At 40.5% G+C, this 19,517-nt stretch overlaps 1 protein-coding gene across 1 annotated transcript; it reads left to right on the forward strand.

Annotated features, from left to right (window-relative positions):
- Nucleotides 1–379: 379 nt before the first annotated feature.
- On the forward strand, nucleotides 380–1,279 carry LOC124266722. The gene has a single exon (XM_046701515.1). The coding sequence runs from the start codon at nucleotides 380–382 to the stop codon at nucleotides 1,277–1,279; it is 900 nt and encodes a 299-aa protein (XP_046557471.1).
- Nucleotides 1,280–19,517: the final 18,238 nt, after the last annotated feature.

Here is a 19,517-nt window from a genome sequence, read left to right on the forward strand (position 1 = left end):
TCCCAATCATTTTGCCTAGAAAACACTGGGTGACTAAGTTGATTGTTAAGAAACATCATGAGGACGGCAATCATGTTATTGGTACAAATCACATGCTTGCTGTTTTGTCATCTCGTTTTTGGATAATTGCTGGTCGTGAGGAGATCCGCGAATGGGAACGGGAATGTTCACATTGTCGCCGACAAAAGGCAAAACCAACAGCTCAAATAATGGCGCCACTGCCAAAGATGCGTTTGAGGTACTCGCTTAGAGCTTTTGAGCAGACAGGTGTTGACTATGCTGGGCCATTTCTTACAATTCAGGGACGTGGAAAGTCGAGGCAAAAAACGCTATTTGTGCCTCTTCACTTGCTTAGCAACAAAGAGCAGTACATTTGGAGATGTCGTATGCATTGGACAGTGACTCCTTTCTTAATGCGTTCTACAGGATGGCTAGTAGACGAGGGTTACCCAAAGAAATTCTTTCAGATAATGGCACAAATTTCATTGGCGCTGCAAATGAACTGAAACAGCTTGTTGCTCAACTGGATACAGACAAAGTTAAGTCATCATTGGCCAATAGAGGGGTGATCTGGAAGTTAAATCCTCCTCATGCTCCCAACTTCGGTGGAGTGTTTGAGTCAATGATTAAGGCTGCCAAGCGAGCAATATATGCCATTCTGGGATCTGGAGATATAACAGATGAGGAGCTGGTGACAGCGTTTGTTGGTGCTGAAGGTCTAATAAACTCCCGCCCTTTGACATATCAAAGTGCTCAGCCACATAATGACGTGCCTTTGACACCAAATCATTTTTTACATGGTCAAAGTGGGGGGGTATTTGCTCCGGATTCTGTGGATGTCACGGCTTACAGTCCGATGAAGAGGTGGAGAAGAGTACAGGACCTTGTGCGTCATGTCTGGAGGCGCTGGATGAAGGAGTGGTTGCCATCATTACAGACAAGAAGGAAATGGTTTTCACCCAGCCGTGATCTACAAGTGGATGATGTGGTTACCATTATATCACCAGAAGCACCTCGAGGAAGTTGGAAGCTTGGGATCATCACAAGGACATATCCAGGAACAGATGGCCACGTGAGAGTTGTGGACATTAAAACAGACAAAGCCATAGTTACTAGACCAGTTACAAAAGTATGTCCTTTGGAATGGACAGATGGAACAAAGCAGACAACCGGATGGAACAGAACAGACAACAGGATGGAACAGAACAGACAACAGGATGGAACAGAACAGACAACAGGATCGAAAACAGAGGATGGAACAGAGAAAAGGACTGAATAGAGAAGAGGAACAGAAAGGACAATATTGTATGTATATTAGACATTTCATTAACATTCACAGGAACATATGTGCGTTTCAAGGATTTGATTTCATGTGAACATGTGTGAATTTTATTTTCAGAGAGGACTCATGGTGTTTCTTTTAAGAATGAGTGTGAACTTTGAACTGACATTTTTTTTATTTTTCAGGTTCAGAACATGTGAAATGTGAATATTTGTTGTTTGAATTACATTGTAATGAATGTTGTAGAATTATGACAGACACGAAGTTATCATAGTGGGGGGAATGGACAGAAGGTCCGAACAAACCCAAACATTCGCACGAACGCACCACTTCAAAAGAGCTGGATAGCCGTGCGTGAACCACGTGCAGAATTGCGCAAAAGCTTGCGACAGTGTATACTTGTCACTGAACTAGGCAGTTCGTTTTTGGTTTTCGATAGAGCAGCCACACTGTCGGCGACTGTCTCTTTTTGTGCCAAATCAGGGCATAATAGTAAGAAGTCAAATAAGGACTTTCAATTGGACCATATGATGGTTTCGGTGGTCACATAAGGACCGTGCCGTGTTATGTCAAATTAGGACATATTGCTGTATATAGTGCCGTTGAAATATTTCGTTGGTTCATGTTTCTATAAGTAAACTTACAATGAACTTTAAAAATTGTTGAGTTATTTTTAAGTCTTCCACTGCTGCGTAACAACCATACTGATCCCTCAAACTACCGTCCTATATCACTAACTAGCTGTGTTTGCAAAACCATGGAGCGCATGGTCAACAATCGATTAATCTGGTACTTGGAGACCAATAACCTCCTCAGTGACCTCCAATGTGGTTTCCGAAAAAAACGAAGTACCATTGACCATCTGGTGCGTCTGGAAGCATTCATCAAAAACTCCATTGTCAACAAACAACATGCAGTATCTATCTTTTTCGACTTAGAAAAAGCATATGATACAACATGGAAACATGGTATCCTAAAAGATTTACACGAGTTTGGATTGAGGGTAGACTACCTCAATTCATATCTCGTTTCTAAATAACAGACAATTCCAAGTTCGGGTGGGTTCCACACTGTCTGATTACTTCCATCAAGATCAGGGCGTCCCCAAGGCAGCATCCTGTCTGTCACACTTTTAGCATCAAAATTAACAGCCTCACTAACGTTCTGAACAGTTGCGTTGATGGGTCCTTTTCGTCGATGACTTCAATATTTCATGTCGTGGTAAGAACATGCACGCAACAGAAAGGCAGCTACAACTCTGCCTTAACAAAATCCAAAAATGGGCCAATGAAAATGGTTTTAGGTTTTCAAAATCCAAAACGAATTGTATTCACTTTTGTCGTAAATACAAACCACACAAGGATCCAGACCTAACTTTAGATGGTACTCCCATCAAAGTAGTAGAAGAGGCCAAATTCCTTGGACTCAAATTCGACCGCCACCTGACATTCTTACCACACATAAAATATGTGAAAACAAAGTGCCTGAAGGCTTTAGACTTGCTAAAAGTAGTTTCAAATACAGAGTGGGGAGGGGATCAGACCACCCTCCTTCACCTGTACAGATCATTAGTCCGCAGTAAACTGGATTATGGCTCCATTGTCTACGGTGGAGCCTGCAAAAAGCAATTTAGAAAAATTAGACTCTATCCACCACCAAGGACTAAGGCTCTGCCTGGGAGCTTTAGGACCTCTCCGGTAGACAGTCTATATGCGGAGGCCAATGAACCTTCCTTGAACAACGCCGCATTAAACTCTCACTGCAGTATATCACTAAATTACGTTCAAATGAGTCCAATCCAGCATACAACTGTGTTTTCAACCCGCTCTATGAAAACTTATTTCCTAAACTGCCAAGCCTGGTTCCACCACTTGGAATAAGGATCAAACCACACATATCTGCAGCTAAAATTTATCTCAACATCATTGCGCCTTACCGACTTCTGTCCTCACCACCATGGCAAATGGTGAAACCACAGGTCGATCTTACCCTCACCAAACTCAAAAAGTCTGAAACAAATCCCTTGGTGTTCCAACAGGAATACAACCAGTTTCGTTCGAAGTATAACACTCATAGATCCATCTTCACAGACGGATCCAAGGACGATGGCCAAGTTGCCAGCGCTACAGTCATTGGAGCCAAGACTGTCTCCTCTAGGATCCCCGACAACAGTTCCATTTTCACCGCTGAAGCCAAAGCTATCTTCTCAGCTCTGACCTACATTCAACAGCAAAATCAGTCCAAAAACTTCATCGTATTTACAGATTCATTATCCTGCCTTCAAGCACTTCTAAACGTGACTTCAAGTCACCCAATCATCCTGGACATATTAGAACTGTACAACGACCTTTCTACTAGCCAATATGACATCATCCTCTGCTGGTTGCCGGGTCACGTCGGCATAGCAGGTAACACTAAGGCCGATGCTGCAGCAAAAGCAGCTCTTGAAAAGCCCCTATCTCCACTGCTAATCCCGTACAGTGATTTCAAACCCACTATCAAAGCTATACTCGGGACTTGATGCAAAAAGGTGGGACACCCAAGTAGGAAGAAACAAACTCCATGAATTGAAGCCAACAGTCGGTTATACCTGCTTGGGTTGCCAGTCAAGACGTGATGAAGTAATTTTACGACGATGTCGTATTGGCCATAGTCGGTTTACACATGACTATCTGCTAAAAACAGATGGGGATGGACCCCCCATATGTCTCTCCTGCGATGAGGCTCTCACCGTCAAGCATATTCTGCTTGACTGTGTGGAGTTTACATCTGCAAGGGACTCGCATTATCACGCAACCAATCTGAAAGATCTGTTCTCCAGCGTGAGCGCTCATCTGATACTAAACTACCTGAGGGAAGTCTATATCATAAAATGTAACTGTGTAATGTCAATAACGAATGTATCTGCTTTTCAATCTAGTGCTATGACATTCTCTGTTATAAAATGACAACGTAATGAATGTATGTCTTTGAAACGAAACCACTTTGTACTTACAATGTATATTAATGCAGACTTGTTCTGGTCACTATATGGCTGGAATAATGCCGATGTGACGTAAAGCCCAACTCAACTCAACCCAACTCAACTACAAATTACAAAAAACACACTCTCGTAACAATATGCATCTACCGAATCAGTGAGCCTGACCATCCGATCTCACTGGCTTTAAAAAACATAATTTAAGTAATGATGCTACTGATTGTGCTGAATAATATGTCATTAAGTTTTCATCTCATGGCTAGTGCTAAGGGTACGCGTGCACGCGCTCGTTTATGTGTTTAGAAGCTTGATATGATGTGCATCAACCGAGTCAGTCAGCCTGACCATCCGATCTCTATTCAGACAACTAACCCCTTCCTTCATAATCAGGGGTCATCATTGTCTGGCCTGTCTCATTTTCTTGATGGAAAATCTTGTCCACATCTCCGAACAAGGGTGCTATAGCTTTTCAGATGTAGGGAAAACCTCTGAATGTACCTCATAAACTCATTTCCCTCACATTCTGTCTCCAGATGAAAGCTGTAGAAAAAAACATTATTTGTGTTTTGGTGCAAATGATATTATCATCCAAACTGTGTTCCACAAAATTGCAGTAGAGGTACCTGTTTACATCATCATTATGTACAACTTACATCTGCTACACACATGCATGATGCACAGAATGGTAATATATACATATTGGCTGGTAATAGAATAAACTATGTTTATACATGAATTTATACAGTTAAGAGACCATATGTTACACATATACGTTATTTCTTTTCCTTTTTTGGGGCGTTGCTTAAAATAGGATTATTATTATTTTGTCAAATATTGTTAATTCCCTCATATACAAAAAGTGAAATTCATCTCCGATATGATTTGAATTACAAAGAGAGCATAATGCTTCATTTTACTCGGTTTTAGCAGGGCGTCGTGAACTTTCCTCTTAACGTGGAATAGTTGACCCGAATTATCGACCAGCATCAGCATTCGTGTAAACAATATCCTTCAATTGATAAGTGTCACGTATCGTTTAATTGATAACATCATTGTACAGATCCAAGGTGGTGTTTGCACAACGATTAAAACATGACATGAAAGCACCATCCGGTGTTTGTCTTGCTGTTCTAATCTTATACAAGAGACGAAGGTAAACAAATTCTTGTGCTTGATAAACATATCCAGATAATTAGAGCAATAATATTTATGTTTGATTCGTTGAAGAATGTGACAATTTTTGGGGAACAGATAAAGGTCATGAGCGGTTGAGTGAGTGACCGAGTGAGATCTTATAAACATTTCTAGACATATGACGACAAACCAGAAGTTGGCATGTCAGGTTGAATCTCTTTTTGCAATCGAACCCAGGTCTACGGCCTTATGAGTGAACACAATAGCCATTAGGCTACTTCAGCGCCCCCATGTAGATAGAAACTGTGGAGAATTAGCCTCAGAAATTTATGTTGACATCGACAGTGGAATTTGGTTAAAAAAAAAGGAATTAGTTTTATCGAAGACATGAACGTGCTTTGAATCCTGATGCTCACCACATAGCAATTAGATAGATAATGTTCTTCTGCAACCACACTGACTCCTATACCCAATACAACACTGGATGTGGGAGTAATATAATATCTATATCTATATCTATATCTATATATCTATATATCTATATCTATATTTATATCTATATATCACAGATACACCTGACACAAAACTGATCGATGTTGACTCGCGTAGGTGACTCTTTTTTTATTTCGGTAAAACAGAAACGTGCTGTTCGTGCCAGTCTTTCATTTCCGGAACTCCAAAATACAACTTTCTGTTTGTCAGCAGATTAGTGTGAGAAGGAATTGCATGATAATCAATGTCAAACTGGTCGAGCTTCACCCACGGGCTGCACATTGATCCGCGACGTCAGGAGAGTGGAACATCAGAACCAGTCTAGAGGCCTCCTAAAGACGGAGCTTAGTTTGGGGGAAAGCAAATATGTCACGAGAGAGTACTTTTCGAAGAACTGTTCATGACGTTTTCGGTACAACACTCGAGGGACGTTTATATTTGGCTGCTGACTATGCATATGTTGTGCTCTTACATGTGCACATTTATTCATAACTGGCACAAGATACTGTCTACATGCATCAGGATTATTTGTTTTCACTAAAACTATTACTCTGAGTCCCCCTGAGAGCCATCTGATCAGGAATGGATTTCAGATGTGCGTGAATAAGTGGGATTGAAGTGTAAACATCGCTTTTAGTGAGTAAATGGTAGATGCGTGGTCCATGGTCAATGCCTTTGACAAGGCTCGATGGAATATTGCTGAAAGGGGCAGCCATAAACAGCACTCACACACTCACTCACTCAGGGCCCATGTTGATAATCTGATGCACATTTTAGACCTCTTATGTTACAATACCCAAAGGGATCTGTAACAGACTAAAACATAAACTAGAACAAAATTGAAATCTTAATGTGTCATCAGAAAGAGTGTTGTCTGCTCAGGCCACGACGCGGTAAGTACACCACACAATAGATGAACTCTTCAGCAGCATATTGGAATGTCTGGAATCATTTCGTTTACAGATCACAACTCTAAAACCATTCAATATTGATCACAGATATTTTCCCAATGTCTGTGCATGACAGGTCCCTGGAAGATGTCGGAGATCTGAATACGTCTAGAGTTCTTTCAGTTCGGACATTGAAGGAGGGCTAACATCTAACTGATTAACTCGGTGTGTGATAAACCATGTCAACATCATCAACGGAAGCGTTGCAGCAGCAATATAAGCATCAATGGTTTTCACTTGGCTTATGTTCAACTAATTTCACTGGGAAAGCTTCAGGTGTCAAATTGCGTCTCATAACTCATTCTGTAATTGTAGGTTTGTTTAGGGTTCAACACACTTACTGTGCAGAAAGTTGGGGTAGATTAGGTATCCTTCTATTGAAGTGTAACAGCCTCGGGAGTCACATTATTTTCTTGATAAGGTCACTTGTCCTTATTGTTCATGTCAGTACTGATCTACTAACGCAAATGTCTGATTAAACATAATGTCTAAATGGCCTTTACAAGTGATACTCATAAAGGGGGTAGGATGAGTGGATGCCAACTCTGGTATCAAGAGGAACACAACAGGGCAGCTGACATCCATAAACTTAGTACTGTGTGTCAACTCACCCCCCTCCCTCTCCTCCCCCTTAAGGTGAGGTAAAGTAAGTTGAATACCATGGTTTACACCATGGTTGTTGTTCTTACATACTGACATGCATGCACGTGTTTGTGGCTGCTCGTACTAGTTCGTGCTGAACGCGATTAATTGCGCTAACGAGCGTATATAATATGTCACAGTCTGACCGTTGGTTCCCCAGCCTGACACAGCAATTGACTAGACCAATCCTTCTTTATTCTGCTTAATACCTATCTGATGGCAGGAAAAAAACTCAAACATTTTTCGGCACGGGACCATCAACTATTTAACTCTACCATACGCATGAATATGACCGGTTATACAGAAACAATAAAGATGCCCCTTCCACAACTGCCAATACGACGCGGTAATGGCGACACTGCGCTCATGTCTGCTGACCTTGAAACTTTTGTACCGGAATCCACACGATAACGAAGATAACTAACAGACCGCCTGTGTCTTGGTGCTGTTGCTGCTGGCCTGACGGTGCTAGATCCAGGAGGACTGTCTCCGGCACGAAACATCTGCTCTGGGGGTATTTGCTTTGTCTGGAATTCAAAATTCAAGAGGACGTCAATTTACTGTAAATACAGGACAATTATCTTGTTACGAGCTGCTGGGGAGTTCATTCGCCGAGGGGGGCGTTTTAAATAAATGGCATTGACAGACAATGCAGCATCTATTTTATCACTATCACTCACACAGAAAACAACCCACTTAAAGTCTAAATACCAATAATATTTTTCTGCTTTTCATTAAGTGATAATCCATCGTAACCCTCTCAATGCTTCAATCAAGAGACGCAAACCAATAATCATCTGTGTTTCTTTCTGGATGGTCCCCGCTCGAGATGATGCAATCATCCCTTCTGACTATATCACCATGATCGCAGGAAAGTCTCAGGTCGGCTTTTTAGTCCGTTCTACTTTGGGGAGGTCGCTCACAAGAGCAGTAGGCAGCGCTGAATGACTCTTTCGAACAGAAGCTATCGGGACAGCTCAGCATGTCTGTTGAGGGGACCACGGATTACAGACGACTATGTAGGACTGGTTTAATTGAAAAGGCTAATTTCTTTCTCGAAGGCAGGTGTTTACTGTGCTCGAGGACGGCTACTGGTTGGTGGAGATGTGATGTGAAGATATGTGAATAGGTTTTGTTTGTCGGTTTGCATTGGAATTGTAACAGTCGTCAGAAGTCGCCAGTGCCTAAACTGAAATGTCCCACACTACAACACTGCCTACACTAGTCGACAGGATAAAGTCGCGCGCACGCACGCACGCACACACACGCAAGCACACACACACACACACGGACACACACACACACACACACACACACTGTATTTACGTACAGAAGGCCTCCTGCATATTGTTACTGTAATACATTATTCCAAAACCAGGGTTGTAATTTAGGGGCAGATTACATCTTAGAAAAGGCGATAACTCACAACCGGGAGCTGTTTGTATTCCGTAATTAAATGAGGGAAAAAAGTAGCTTTTGACGTTTTCCCCTAACCAACGTAGGATCCTCTAGTTGATAGCCTGTTTTCACTGCGCACTCCGTCAGATCGACAGTCAACACAAGATGATTACTGCCACTCAAGGCAAATTTGTCTTTTATTGCCCGTGTACATGACTTATTGTTCTCCGAATCAAGATGGGCATCGAAAAACACAGTTTATCAATGTCAAGTTAATTTGTCAATTTCTTGGCCTCAAGTCCACTATTCCAATGAGTGATGGGAAATCATGCCTTCAGTTGTTGACAGAGCTACTCATTGAAAACACTCCACATCTTTACCTGCTATTTTGAGTACGTTAGAGGGTCTAGTGCTTTCTTTCTGTCCATGATTAGTTGTGAGGGGAATGTAACTGCTTTTAACGATTGGAGAGACTCTAACTAACTGGCGGAGTGACACTGGTATATTTTTATGTTGACGCCTTTTAATTACGTGCCCAGTTCAATATATCTGCAGGATTGAAATAGCATCTGGAAGCCACCTGTCAATAATGAAATTGTAAGTACACTGTCCAACCTTCACCAGTTGACAAAAAAAGGCATTGATAAGGCATGTGGTTTGTGTATGTTATGCTGGCAATGTGGAATGAAAATACTAATTAGCAAGTAAATATATGATAACTATGAAATATATTATTATATCGGGTGTTGTTTCTCACCTGTATTTAAATAACCTGAACATAACAGCACTGTTTAAACTGCTTGAAGATTCATTCAAATATTGGGCACAAGGATGGCCAAGTCTTTAAAAGTACCACCATTGACAGCGCAGAAGTTGCACTTAGGTGGGCCAGAAACCTATGATAGTGGGTTCGAATCCATCATCATTGCCACAGTTATCTTCTGATCTGGCTCTGGAAGACGTCCATTTTCATTCTGCCGATGATGTCATAGCAACTGTGGAGACCCTTTCAGACAACCAAGATGAGGACGTCCACAGAATTCCTTCCAACATCGTTTGTAAAAGTATGTCAATGGTAGGGGATCTGAAAAGTAAGTTATTTTTGTTTCATCTTATTAGCTTATTTACCATCCCTCACACGTCAAATGTAATACAACAAAACCAGCATTGTGAAACAAACATTCGATTGGACTGCACTCTGTTCTGATGGTTTGAGAGAACCCCGTCTGGTCGAAGTGACTCGCTGATATAAGTTTCAATTGAACCACCAAGTATTTAGAAAATCAGTAATTTCTTCTTTTTAAAACTTGATTTCGCTTTTACACTGAAACCTCCCAAGCGTGTAAATAGATTTAAAGATACTAGATTCAGACCCTCCCCATTGATGTGCTTCAGTTAGCTTGTGTAGACAAATTACTCACGATAATTATCATCTTTTAAATCATGAATCCGACGAGAATCCGATCAATCCTTCCCTTCCTCCTAATTGCATTTATATTGGAAAATGGTATTTGTTTCATAATTTTCAAATTACAGAGCAGCACATGCAACTGGAGAACAATTTCCAGATTTGCCAAGACGTCATCACCATCCTTGAATAATGTTGATTATACATGATTGGTTTTAAGGACAAGGCCGCCATGATTTTTCTAGTGAATGGAATATCGTCGTTTGCGTGTCGTTGGGGAGGGAACCGAGTTATGGTTTGAAATGTACTCAGCTTTGTTTGACACATATCAGCTTTACTCACAAGCTCATTCTAATTCGATTTTACAGGTCGATGGTGAAACAATATACAACATATTCATGCGATAACTTGTTTTGTTACCTGAGTTTTTATCACTTAAACTAGCCATTAAATAAACACCATAAACGCTCTTGTGTGTTTTATGTAAAATCTGAACTGTTAAACGCGGAAAGGTACTTAGTGCTCACAGCAAGCACTTCCGCATGCAATGTTTACTTTTTATGAAGCACTTTACAACCTGACATTACACACAACGGTAAAGATCACAACCAGAAAGCCATTAACACCGTGTTTACGAAGGATGTAAAGTGTGTGACAACGAGACAGTGAAACATTGCCTTTTGTGTTTAGTTCATCTGTTCCCTGTTCGATTAATGGATTAGGCTGTATCTAGACTTTCAGCCATGTTAGAATCTATTATTGCAATAGCTCCCAAGGCACTTAGAATAATGATACTCTTTACACATACATTTTTAGTCCGTTTTTCAATTCACAAGGTTGTCCTTCTCGTCTATTTTGGCGTATGCTTAGACAGAATTAAATATTTTCAAAGTTGCTATTCTAGTTGACAGCAGGCTGTTCACTGACGAAGGTTGGTATTGTCCCAAACAGAGATGTAGCCTGACCAACGGGTCAGTAGCAATACTAAGACGCTTGAAGCCGAGTAGCGGAATTTACATATGTGTTATGTGATCATTTTCTGAATGAGTGGAGTCCGGAGGAATGTGATGTGTTCACCTGACCAAACAGGTGCAAGTCAAAATATACAATTTTCATCATTCAAATCTGAAATATAATCTACATGTCTACTGTGTATTTTAATAAAATCTTTACCAAGGCTTTGAATGCTGTAAACCAGACCATATTAAAGATTATTTTCGTACGGTTGATTTAATGTCAAGATGCAAACTTCGGAACGTTTTTGAAAACTCTTTCATTCTACTGAATTACAAAATGCTGGACATTGTGAATAATACTTGTCATTCAGCATTATTAGGATAAGGGATGAAGGCACTACTATTCTTTATGTGAACCTCGTTCGAAGTTACCATTTTTATAGTATGTAATGTCTTGTGCTTTAAAGTATGAAACGTTCATTACGTTCCATATAACAACCACCGTCTCCGTGGTGTAGTGGTAAGAGCGTCCGCCCGGAGAGCGGAAGGTCGTGGATTCGATCCCCGACCGCGTCATACCAAAAGACGTTAAAATATGGTACATGTTGGTCCCTGCCTGGCGCTCGGCATTAATGGGTACAACAAGGACTGGTCGGCCCGGAGTCAGTATAATGTGTCTGAGTGGGGTATTCATGCTTCACTGCGGCATGGTATCTCAGTGGGCTAGCACTATAAAACCAGCTTTAGTCTGGATTAGTACAAGCAGCCGCACATACACATACACACGCATGCACGTCGTCATATGAGCACGTCGTCATATTCTCAAGCACGACGTTAAACCCAATTTCACCTCACCTATTAATGCTAAACTGCAGCCTGGTATCTCAGTGAGATGGCACTATAGAACTAGCTAGTACAAGCATCCACACATACACACGCATGCACGTCGTCATTTGATCGAAGTATTCTCACCTTACCTCATATAACAACCGTATACGTTCAGGAAAACATTGCACAACAACAACAATGTAGCAGCCGTAGATTAAGATAATATCTTATCAGATATATCAATATCTTGGCACATTATCCACATAAGCGTCCATGCAAGTACTGTAAGCCCCATGGTTCTTAGTATGGTGATCTACATTCAGTTGAGGCAACTATAGCCTGTTTTCATATTGTGAATTTTTCGATTAGGGCTATTACCTAAGCCTTAGATGCTAGTTTTAATTCTAAGTGTGATCCTTTAGTTGTTCTACTGTCCATTGCCCGCCATGATATTGCTGGAATGTTGCTCAAAGCGGCGTAAAACGTAACTCACTCACTAACACACCCTACTGACCATTGACAAGTTTTATTTTATACATGTATTCCTTAGCATATGAAATGTGTTCTCGTCACAATATTGCCGTTAAGTATTAATACTAACTCACTCACACTTCTATGAGAGTCAGCCGTTGTATAACGTGAACGGCAGAATGAAAACGATTGCAGTGCTTACAAGTCAGCTGGATCGGAAAGCGCTGACCTCCACGTTCGCTTTACCTGGTGATTAAGTTATTTGAGAATGATTCCCGTGTCAGGGATAATGATACAAAACGGCGATCGAATAATGAGACACAAACAGATTTCATCCGAAAGTGAACTTGAGTAATTTCTTTGGCAGTAACGAACATAAATGACATAGAATCCGGTAATTTATATTTTACACATTTCCTAATACCGTGTGTGCTTTATCTACCACTTCCCTTGAAACTTTCTTCATTTATCACTTTCAGAGGCATGTAACACAATGTCATTGGGTGGAGTTCGTCTTCATAATGCGACAAGTGTTTCAGTCTACTCCAATAAGGCTGTAAGTGAGTGAAATCTATTTAGTGCCGCCTGAAACACTATTTCATATTGTGATGTTGGCGGAAAGCCGGAAGTAGTGCACGTCTCAGTCTCTGGTGAATCCAAAGAGCACAGGCCGACAAACCCAGAAACATAATTAATGGCGACGAGATTCGAACCCATGATCACAGGTTCCCGCTGATGTAAGTGCTACTGATACACAGTCAGTTGTGGTGCCTTTGTTGCCAGGACCTAATGTGCCCAATAGTTAAATGTATGCCTTGAGTTTTAATAGTGCAATTATGTTCCAGTTATTAAATGAGTGTGATAAGTAACTACATATACTGTAAATCTTTGCGAGCATGATAGTTTTGAATAAGATACGAATGACTTGAGCTCGCAAAAATACCATGACGCACTTTGCTGGTTAAACGCAACAAACAATAAACAAATAACGTACATCATTTGCTCCACACTGCCATGATAATATATACAAACCACAAAACAACCTGTGTTTACTCATGCCGTTTCTGTCAGCTGGGAACCTGTGATAGTACTTTGAATGATAATTTAATGACAACATGTGGCTTCTGGATGCTTTTGCAATCCTACAGTTATATCGAACAGGGAACCGACCAATTGATAGGCTTCAACATAAAAAATATACAAATGTCACTCCGCCAGTTAGTTAGTGTCTCTCCAATCGTTAATAGCAGTTATATTCCCCACACAACTAATCATGGACGGAAAAAAAGTACTAGACCCTCGAATGTACTCAAAATAGCAGTGTAAAGATGTGGTGTGTTTTCAATGAGTAGCTCTGTCAACAACTGAAGGCTTGATGTCCCGTTACTCGTTCTAATAGAAGACTACTTGCAAAGAAATTGACAAATTAACTTGACATTGATAAACTGTGTTTTTCGATCCTAGTGTTGATTCGGAGCACAAAATGTCTCTTATACGGCAATAAAAGACAACTTTGCCTTGAGTGGCAGTAATCATCTTGTGTTGACTGTTGAACTGGCGGAGGGCGCAGTAGAAAGAGACTATCAGCTGAAGTTCCTACGTTGGTTAGGGGAAAACTTTAAGAACTACATTTTTCCTCTTTCAGCTTTTTCTTTTTATTCAATTGCAGAATGTAAACAGATCATAATTGAAAGTTTTCTTCCTTTCGAAGTTGTGGTAATCTGCTCCTAAATTACAACCTTGGCTTTGGAAAATGTCGGGCCAACTTCACAAGTTTGACTCCATCTTCCTGTATTTAAGTAACTCTATGGACCAGGCCTTTCATTGCAATGTACAAAGACGCATGTGCACATGCATGTAAAACATTACATGAACTGACTTGCGAATGGCATACTACTGTCGACTGGTTTCGGTGGTGATCTATATATGAGTGTGTGCGACTTTCACCTGTCGACAAGTGTACGCAGTGTTGTTGTCCAGTGTGAGACATTTCAGTCACTTTAGTCAGTACCACGTGGCAAGGGACGGTCTCCTGTTGCCTGTTGCTATTCTAGTGCAAACCTATAAACAAACAATAACTATTCACATTTACCTCCACCAACTTATAGCAGTCCTTGACTTCTGTAAGCCCCACCTTCAAGAAAGAAAATATCCCTGTTCAATAAAACCAGTGTTTCATAGAGGTCCGTGATCCGTGGCCCCCTCAGCACACGAGCTCGACGGTCCCAAGATGCTGCGAGAAGCTTCTGTTCGAAAGAGTCAATTTAGCGTTGCCTATTGCCTCTGTGACCGATCTCCCCACTGTTGAACGAACTCAAAAGCCGGCCAGAGACCTTCCTGCATCACGGTGAAAAAGTCTAAAGGGATGATTGCATCATCTCGAGCGGGGACCATCCAGAAAGAAACACAGATGATTATTGGTTTGTGGCTCTTGATGGAAGCATTGAGCGGTTACGATAGATTATCACGTAATGAAAAGAAGAAAAAATATTGTGGTATTTAGATTTTGAGTGTTCTATTTTCTTTGTGAGTGATAGCGATAAAATATATGTTGCATTGTGTATTAATGCCATTTATTTAGAAACGCCCCCTCGGCGAAAGAACTCCACAGCCGCTCGTAACGGGTTAATTGTCCTGTATTTTCAGTGAATTGACGTCCTCTTGACTTTTGAATTCCAGACAAAGCAAATACCCCAGAGGAGATGTTTCGTGCCAGAGATAGTCCGTCGGATCTAACAGCGTCAGGGCAGCTGGCAACAGCACCAAGACACAGGTGGCAATTTAGTGATGTGCATTATCCGAGTGGATTCCAGGACAAAGGGTTCAAGGTCAGCAGATACGGCGTCGTATTGGCAATTCTGGAAGGGACATCGCTTTCTCGCGTGTGGTAGAGTTATGCACATTTAGATAGGCAAACGGCGTTTTAAATGATGGCGTTGAATAGTTATCCTGCCATTACATGACTTTACGTGGATTAAGCAAGACTCTTGGAGTCGGTGTGCTTTGTCTGGATGGAGTACCAGTGTTCGGACTGTGACATAGCGCAATAAATCGACTCCTGGGATGAGCAGCCTTACACAACTGCATGCATGTTGTCCCCATATAAGGAAATATAACCACGACGTTAGTGAGTGAGTGATTTATTGTCACATCGGCAATGTTTCGGCCATATTGCGACTTAAAAAGTTATAACGCAATTAAATTATAAAACACCTGTCAACAAGGACAATAAAAAACAAGATTATCACAGCTAGAGAATTAAAACAAGCATGTAACTTTTAAAATTAGACAAATAGTACAGACAGTACAATATAGAAATGGGCTGGAGATCACCAGCAACTGAAGGTAGACCACCAATACTAGGCACTATGGGGACTTACAGTACCTTTGCTACCTGCATGGACCCTAGCCAGATTTACATCATCCCTTCAGTCGTTGGTGATTGTTGGTAATTTAGCCATAACTTAAAATCACAAAACTGCTACGTTTTAATATATTCGGTAAGCTTAATTTACCTTGAATGTTTTGGGACTTACGTTCCCCCACTGGAAGACAATAATTTCATAATACTTCAACCCCCTGTGAGGATACAGCCACTCACAATCTCAGCTGCTAAATTACTACCAATAATAAAATATTTATCTATTTACAAACCATTTATCGAAATATATTTAACAATTCTATTTCATTTAAAAATTCAATAATTAAATGATAGTTAACTTTAGAAAGATCCTTCACTGTTTTGACATTGAAATGTTTATCCCTTGTGATGGAAAAATCAATACAGTCAAGCAGAACATGCTTGACCGTGATTCTTTCATCACATGGGATACAAAACGGAGGATTTTCATCTTTTAACAGGTGTTCATGAGTATATGTAGTATAACCAATACGACATCGTCGCATGATGACCTCTTCAAATCTGGACAGACAACCTAAGTTGGAGTAACCAACATAGGGTTTCATTTCATATCATTTATTTATACCTATTTGGGTGTCCCACTTCTTCTGCATCAGATCACGGATATAAAGTCTGAAGCCAGCTTTATAATCAGAGTATGGAATAAGAAGTGGTATCATGGATTTCTTGAGTGCTGCCTTGGCAGGCCATTGTGTTCTCAGAAATGCCAACGTGGCTGGGTGACCAACAGAGGACAATGTCGTATTGGCCAGTAGCAAGATTATTATATAATTCAATAGTTTCTAATAAAGGTGGGTGTTTGCAAGAAAGTTTTTTTATAGCCTGAAGATAAGAGATAAAGTCAGAAAGATAATATATTGTTTATATTTGTGATTTTTTTTTAATATACTTAAGAGCTAACAGTATTGCGTTTGCTTCTGCTGTACAAATAGAGCTATTATCCGGTAATCGAGAAGATATTGTTCTGGATCCAAATACAGTGGCAGTTACTGCGCCACCATCCTTGGATCCATCTATAAATAAGGATTTGTATGTATTATAATTACATTTTTAATTGATTATATTGTAATTCATTAGTTTCTGATTTTTGTCAGTGTTGGGTCAACTTGTGGCCTCACCAGTTGCCAAGGAAGAAAAGAAAGAAGGAGCTATATTTTCTAGTTCAATGCCAGGAGCAGAAATGAAAGGTTTAACTCTTAGTCCCACAGGCGGAACAAGAGAAGACTTTTTTTTGCACAGATCCATATTCAATACCTTAGAAATAGGCGTTCGGGATTTGATATTAGATCCATAGTTTCGCCAAGATTGACGATTATTTTGTTTGAATGTACGCCGTGCTTTTGCGTTTAAGATTTTAAATTTGTTCAAATTGTGGACTATAGGATGACGACGGAAATATTCTTCAGCTTTTTTCCGTGCCTTCCTAGCCTGTTTGCAATCAGCATTAAACCATGGTTTCCGTATGTGTGGAATTGTAGAGGACTTTTGGATAGACTCATCAGCTATGGTGTTAAATATGTCAGAGAAATCTGTTATAGCATCAGGAACATTAATAAAACGTTTAGGTTTAAGTTTGTCAGTACAGAGGGTTTCATATAAAGGCCAGTTGGCTTATTTAAAATTCCATCTTGACGATGGAGGAACATCCGATGGGTTCATGGGTTTTGATATTGTTGGGAAATGGTCACTTCTACAGAGGTCATCGTGGACTGACCAGTCGAATTCACTCAATAGGTTGAAGACAGTAACTGACAAATCAAGAGCTGAATATGTTCCTGTGTCACAATGTAAATATCTTTGAACCGTTATCATAAATGCACAGATCATTATTTGAGATAAAATCCCCCAGTATGGGTTATGGCCATTTAGATCACCCTCGATCAAACAGAGTTTAATTAGTTAATCAGAAAGAGCTTGTAGATCAGTTAACTGGATAGCTGATGAAGGTGGAAGATACAATGAACAGAGTAAATGCAACGTGTAATGTAAGTCGTACTGCCACGGCTTGGGGATTTTTTTTGAGTGTGACTAGGCTATGGATAACATTTTTCCTCACCAGTATAGATGATCCACCAGTAGCCCTGTCACCTGGGGGAGAAAAATAGTGGTATGCATTAAAGTAGGTTAAAATTATCCGTCTGCTTTAGATAGGTTTCTTCAATTAGAATATTGACAGATTTAGATCTTGGACTAATAGCTGTAAGTCTTTAAAATTAGTCCTGAGTCCTCTACAATTCCATTGAATTATAGGCGAAGACATTATTTCTTCCGCGGAGGATGTACGGGAGATTTATCCCTCGCTTTCCTTGAGGGTAAGAAGCTATGGTCGGACACATCCATGTCCTCAAGGGATCCACACTTATTATATAGCTGGATCTCATCATTTGAAACCTTAGCGAGTCTATCGCTTTGGTAGAGTATATTTATTTTTAGGTTTCCTCTCACAATTTGTTTAACCTGAGGTTCTTGTACAGTTTTTGATGGAAATGAATCTGGTCTTGGTTTGGGACTGTTGGACCTTCTTGTGTCTGGTTGTGTCTTTGGCCATGCGAGACCCTGTTTAGAAGAAGACATATATTGAGATGACGTCACTGTAGCTGGTAACGCGTCAGCAGTCTGTGTAGCAGATTCTCCTCGCATTAACAGTTCTTGATTTGGGACAAGTACAGGAGATGTAGACTTTGTCCACGTCAGCTCTGTCTGACATTCGACTGAGACTGTGGTCGCGGATGGTCTTTTGGTAATAGAAGCATAGGATTCACCTGGGTGGACAGTTGGTACAAGTTTCTTAGCTTCAACATAAATGAATTGTTTTACTATGCTTTATCTTATTCACCTCCATTTCCCTTTTCCAAACTGGGCAATCCTTTGACGATGAGGAATGCTTACCTGAACACAAGTTTTTTGTACAGTCTTCTGTGACGTGTGATTCCTTCCCACAATGAACACAAATTATTGGGTTTGGGCATGAATTTATCCCATGACCAAATTTTTGGCATTTAAAACACCTCAGCGGATTAGGAATATACAGTTCAACTTGAAGATTACAATATCCTGCTTTTATTGATCTTGGTGCCGATGGAGACACAAATGAGAACAGGTACGTGTTGGTTGGAACCACTTTTGAGTTCTGACGCCTCTTAAATCGTTTCTTTGAGCTCTAGCATGATATCAAGTTCTGTCATATCCTCTAAAAGATGATCTCTATCTCTGACAATGCCTTTACTAGAATTGAGGGTCCGATGGATTGACACGGACACTGAAACAGGGAATCCAATGTATCAATTGACAGCAGGCTAGACGCTTGTTGTCCTTTGCTACATTCTATGAGTACCGATCCAGATCTCATTCGTTTGATATTTTTGACGTCTCCTGCTATACCATACACTGCTTTAGAAACAGCAAACGGGTTGAGTTTAATTGTTTTTTTATCTAGAGATTCTATCACTAGAAATCTTGGCCAGTATTCTACTTGCTTAGGTGGTCTACAACTATCAGGTGTACTTCCATCAGTATCAAGCTGACGTTTCTTTTTCAAGGGGGTTTCAGGATCCA

This window comes from Haliotis rubra, unplaced genomic scaffold (assembly GCF_003918875.1).
Source record: "Haliotis rubra isolate DU_JTF1 unplaced genomic scaffold, ASM391887v1 Scf1275, whole genome shotgun sequence".
Lineage (NCBI taxonomy): Eukaryota > Metazoa > Mollusca > Gastropoda > Lepetellida > Haliotidae > Haliotis > Haliotis rubra.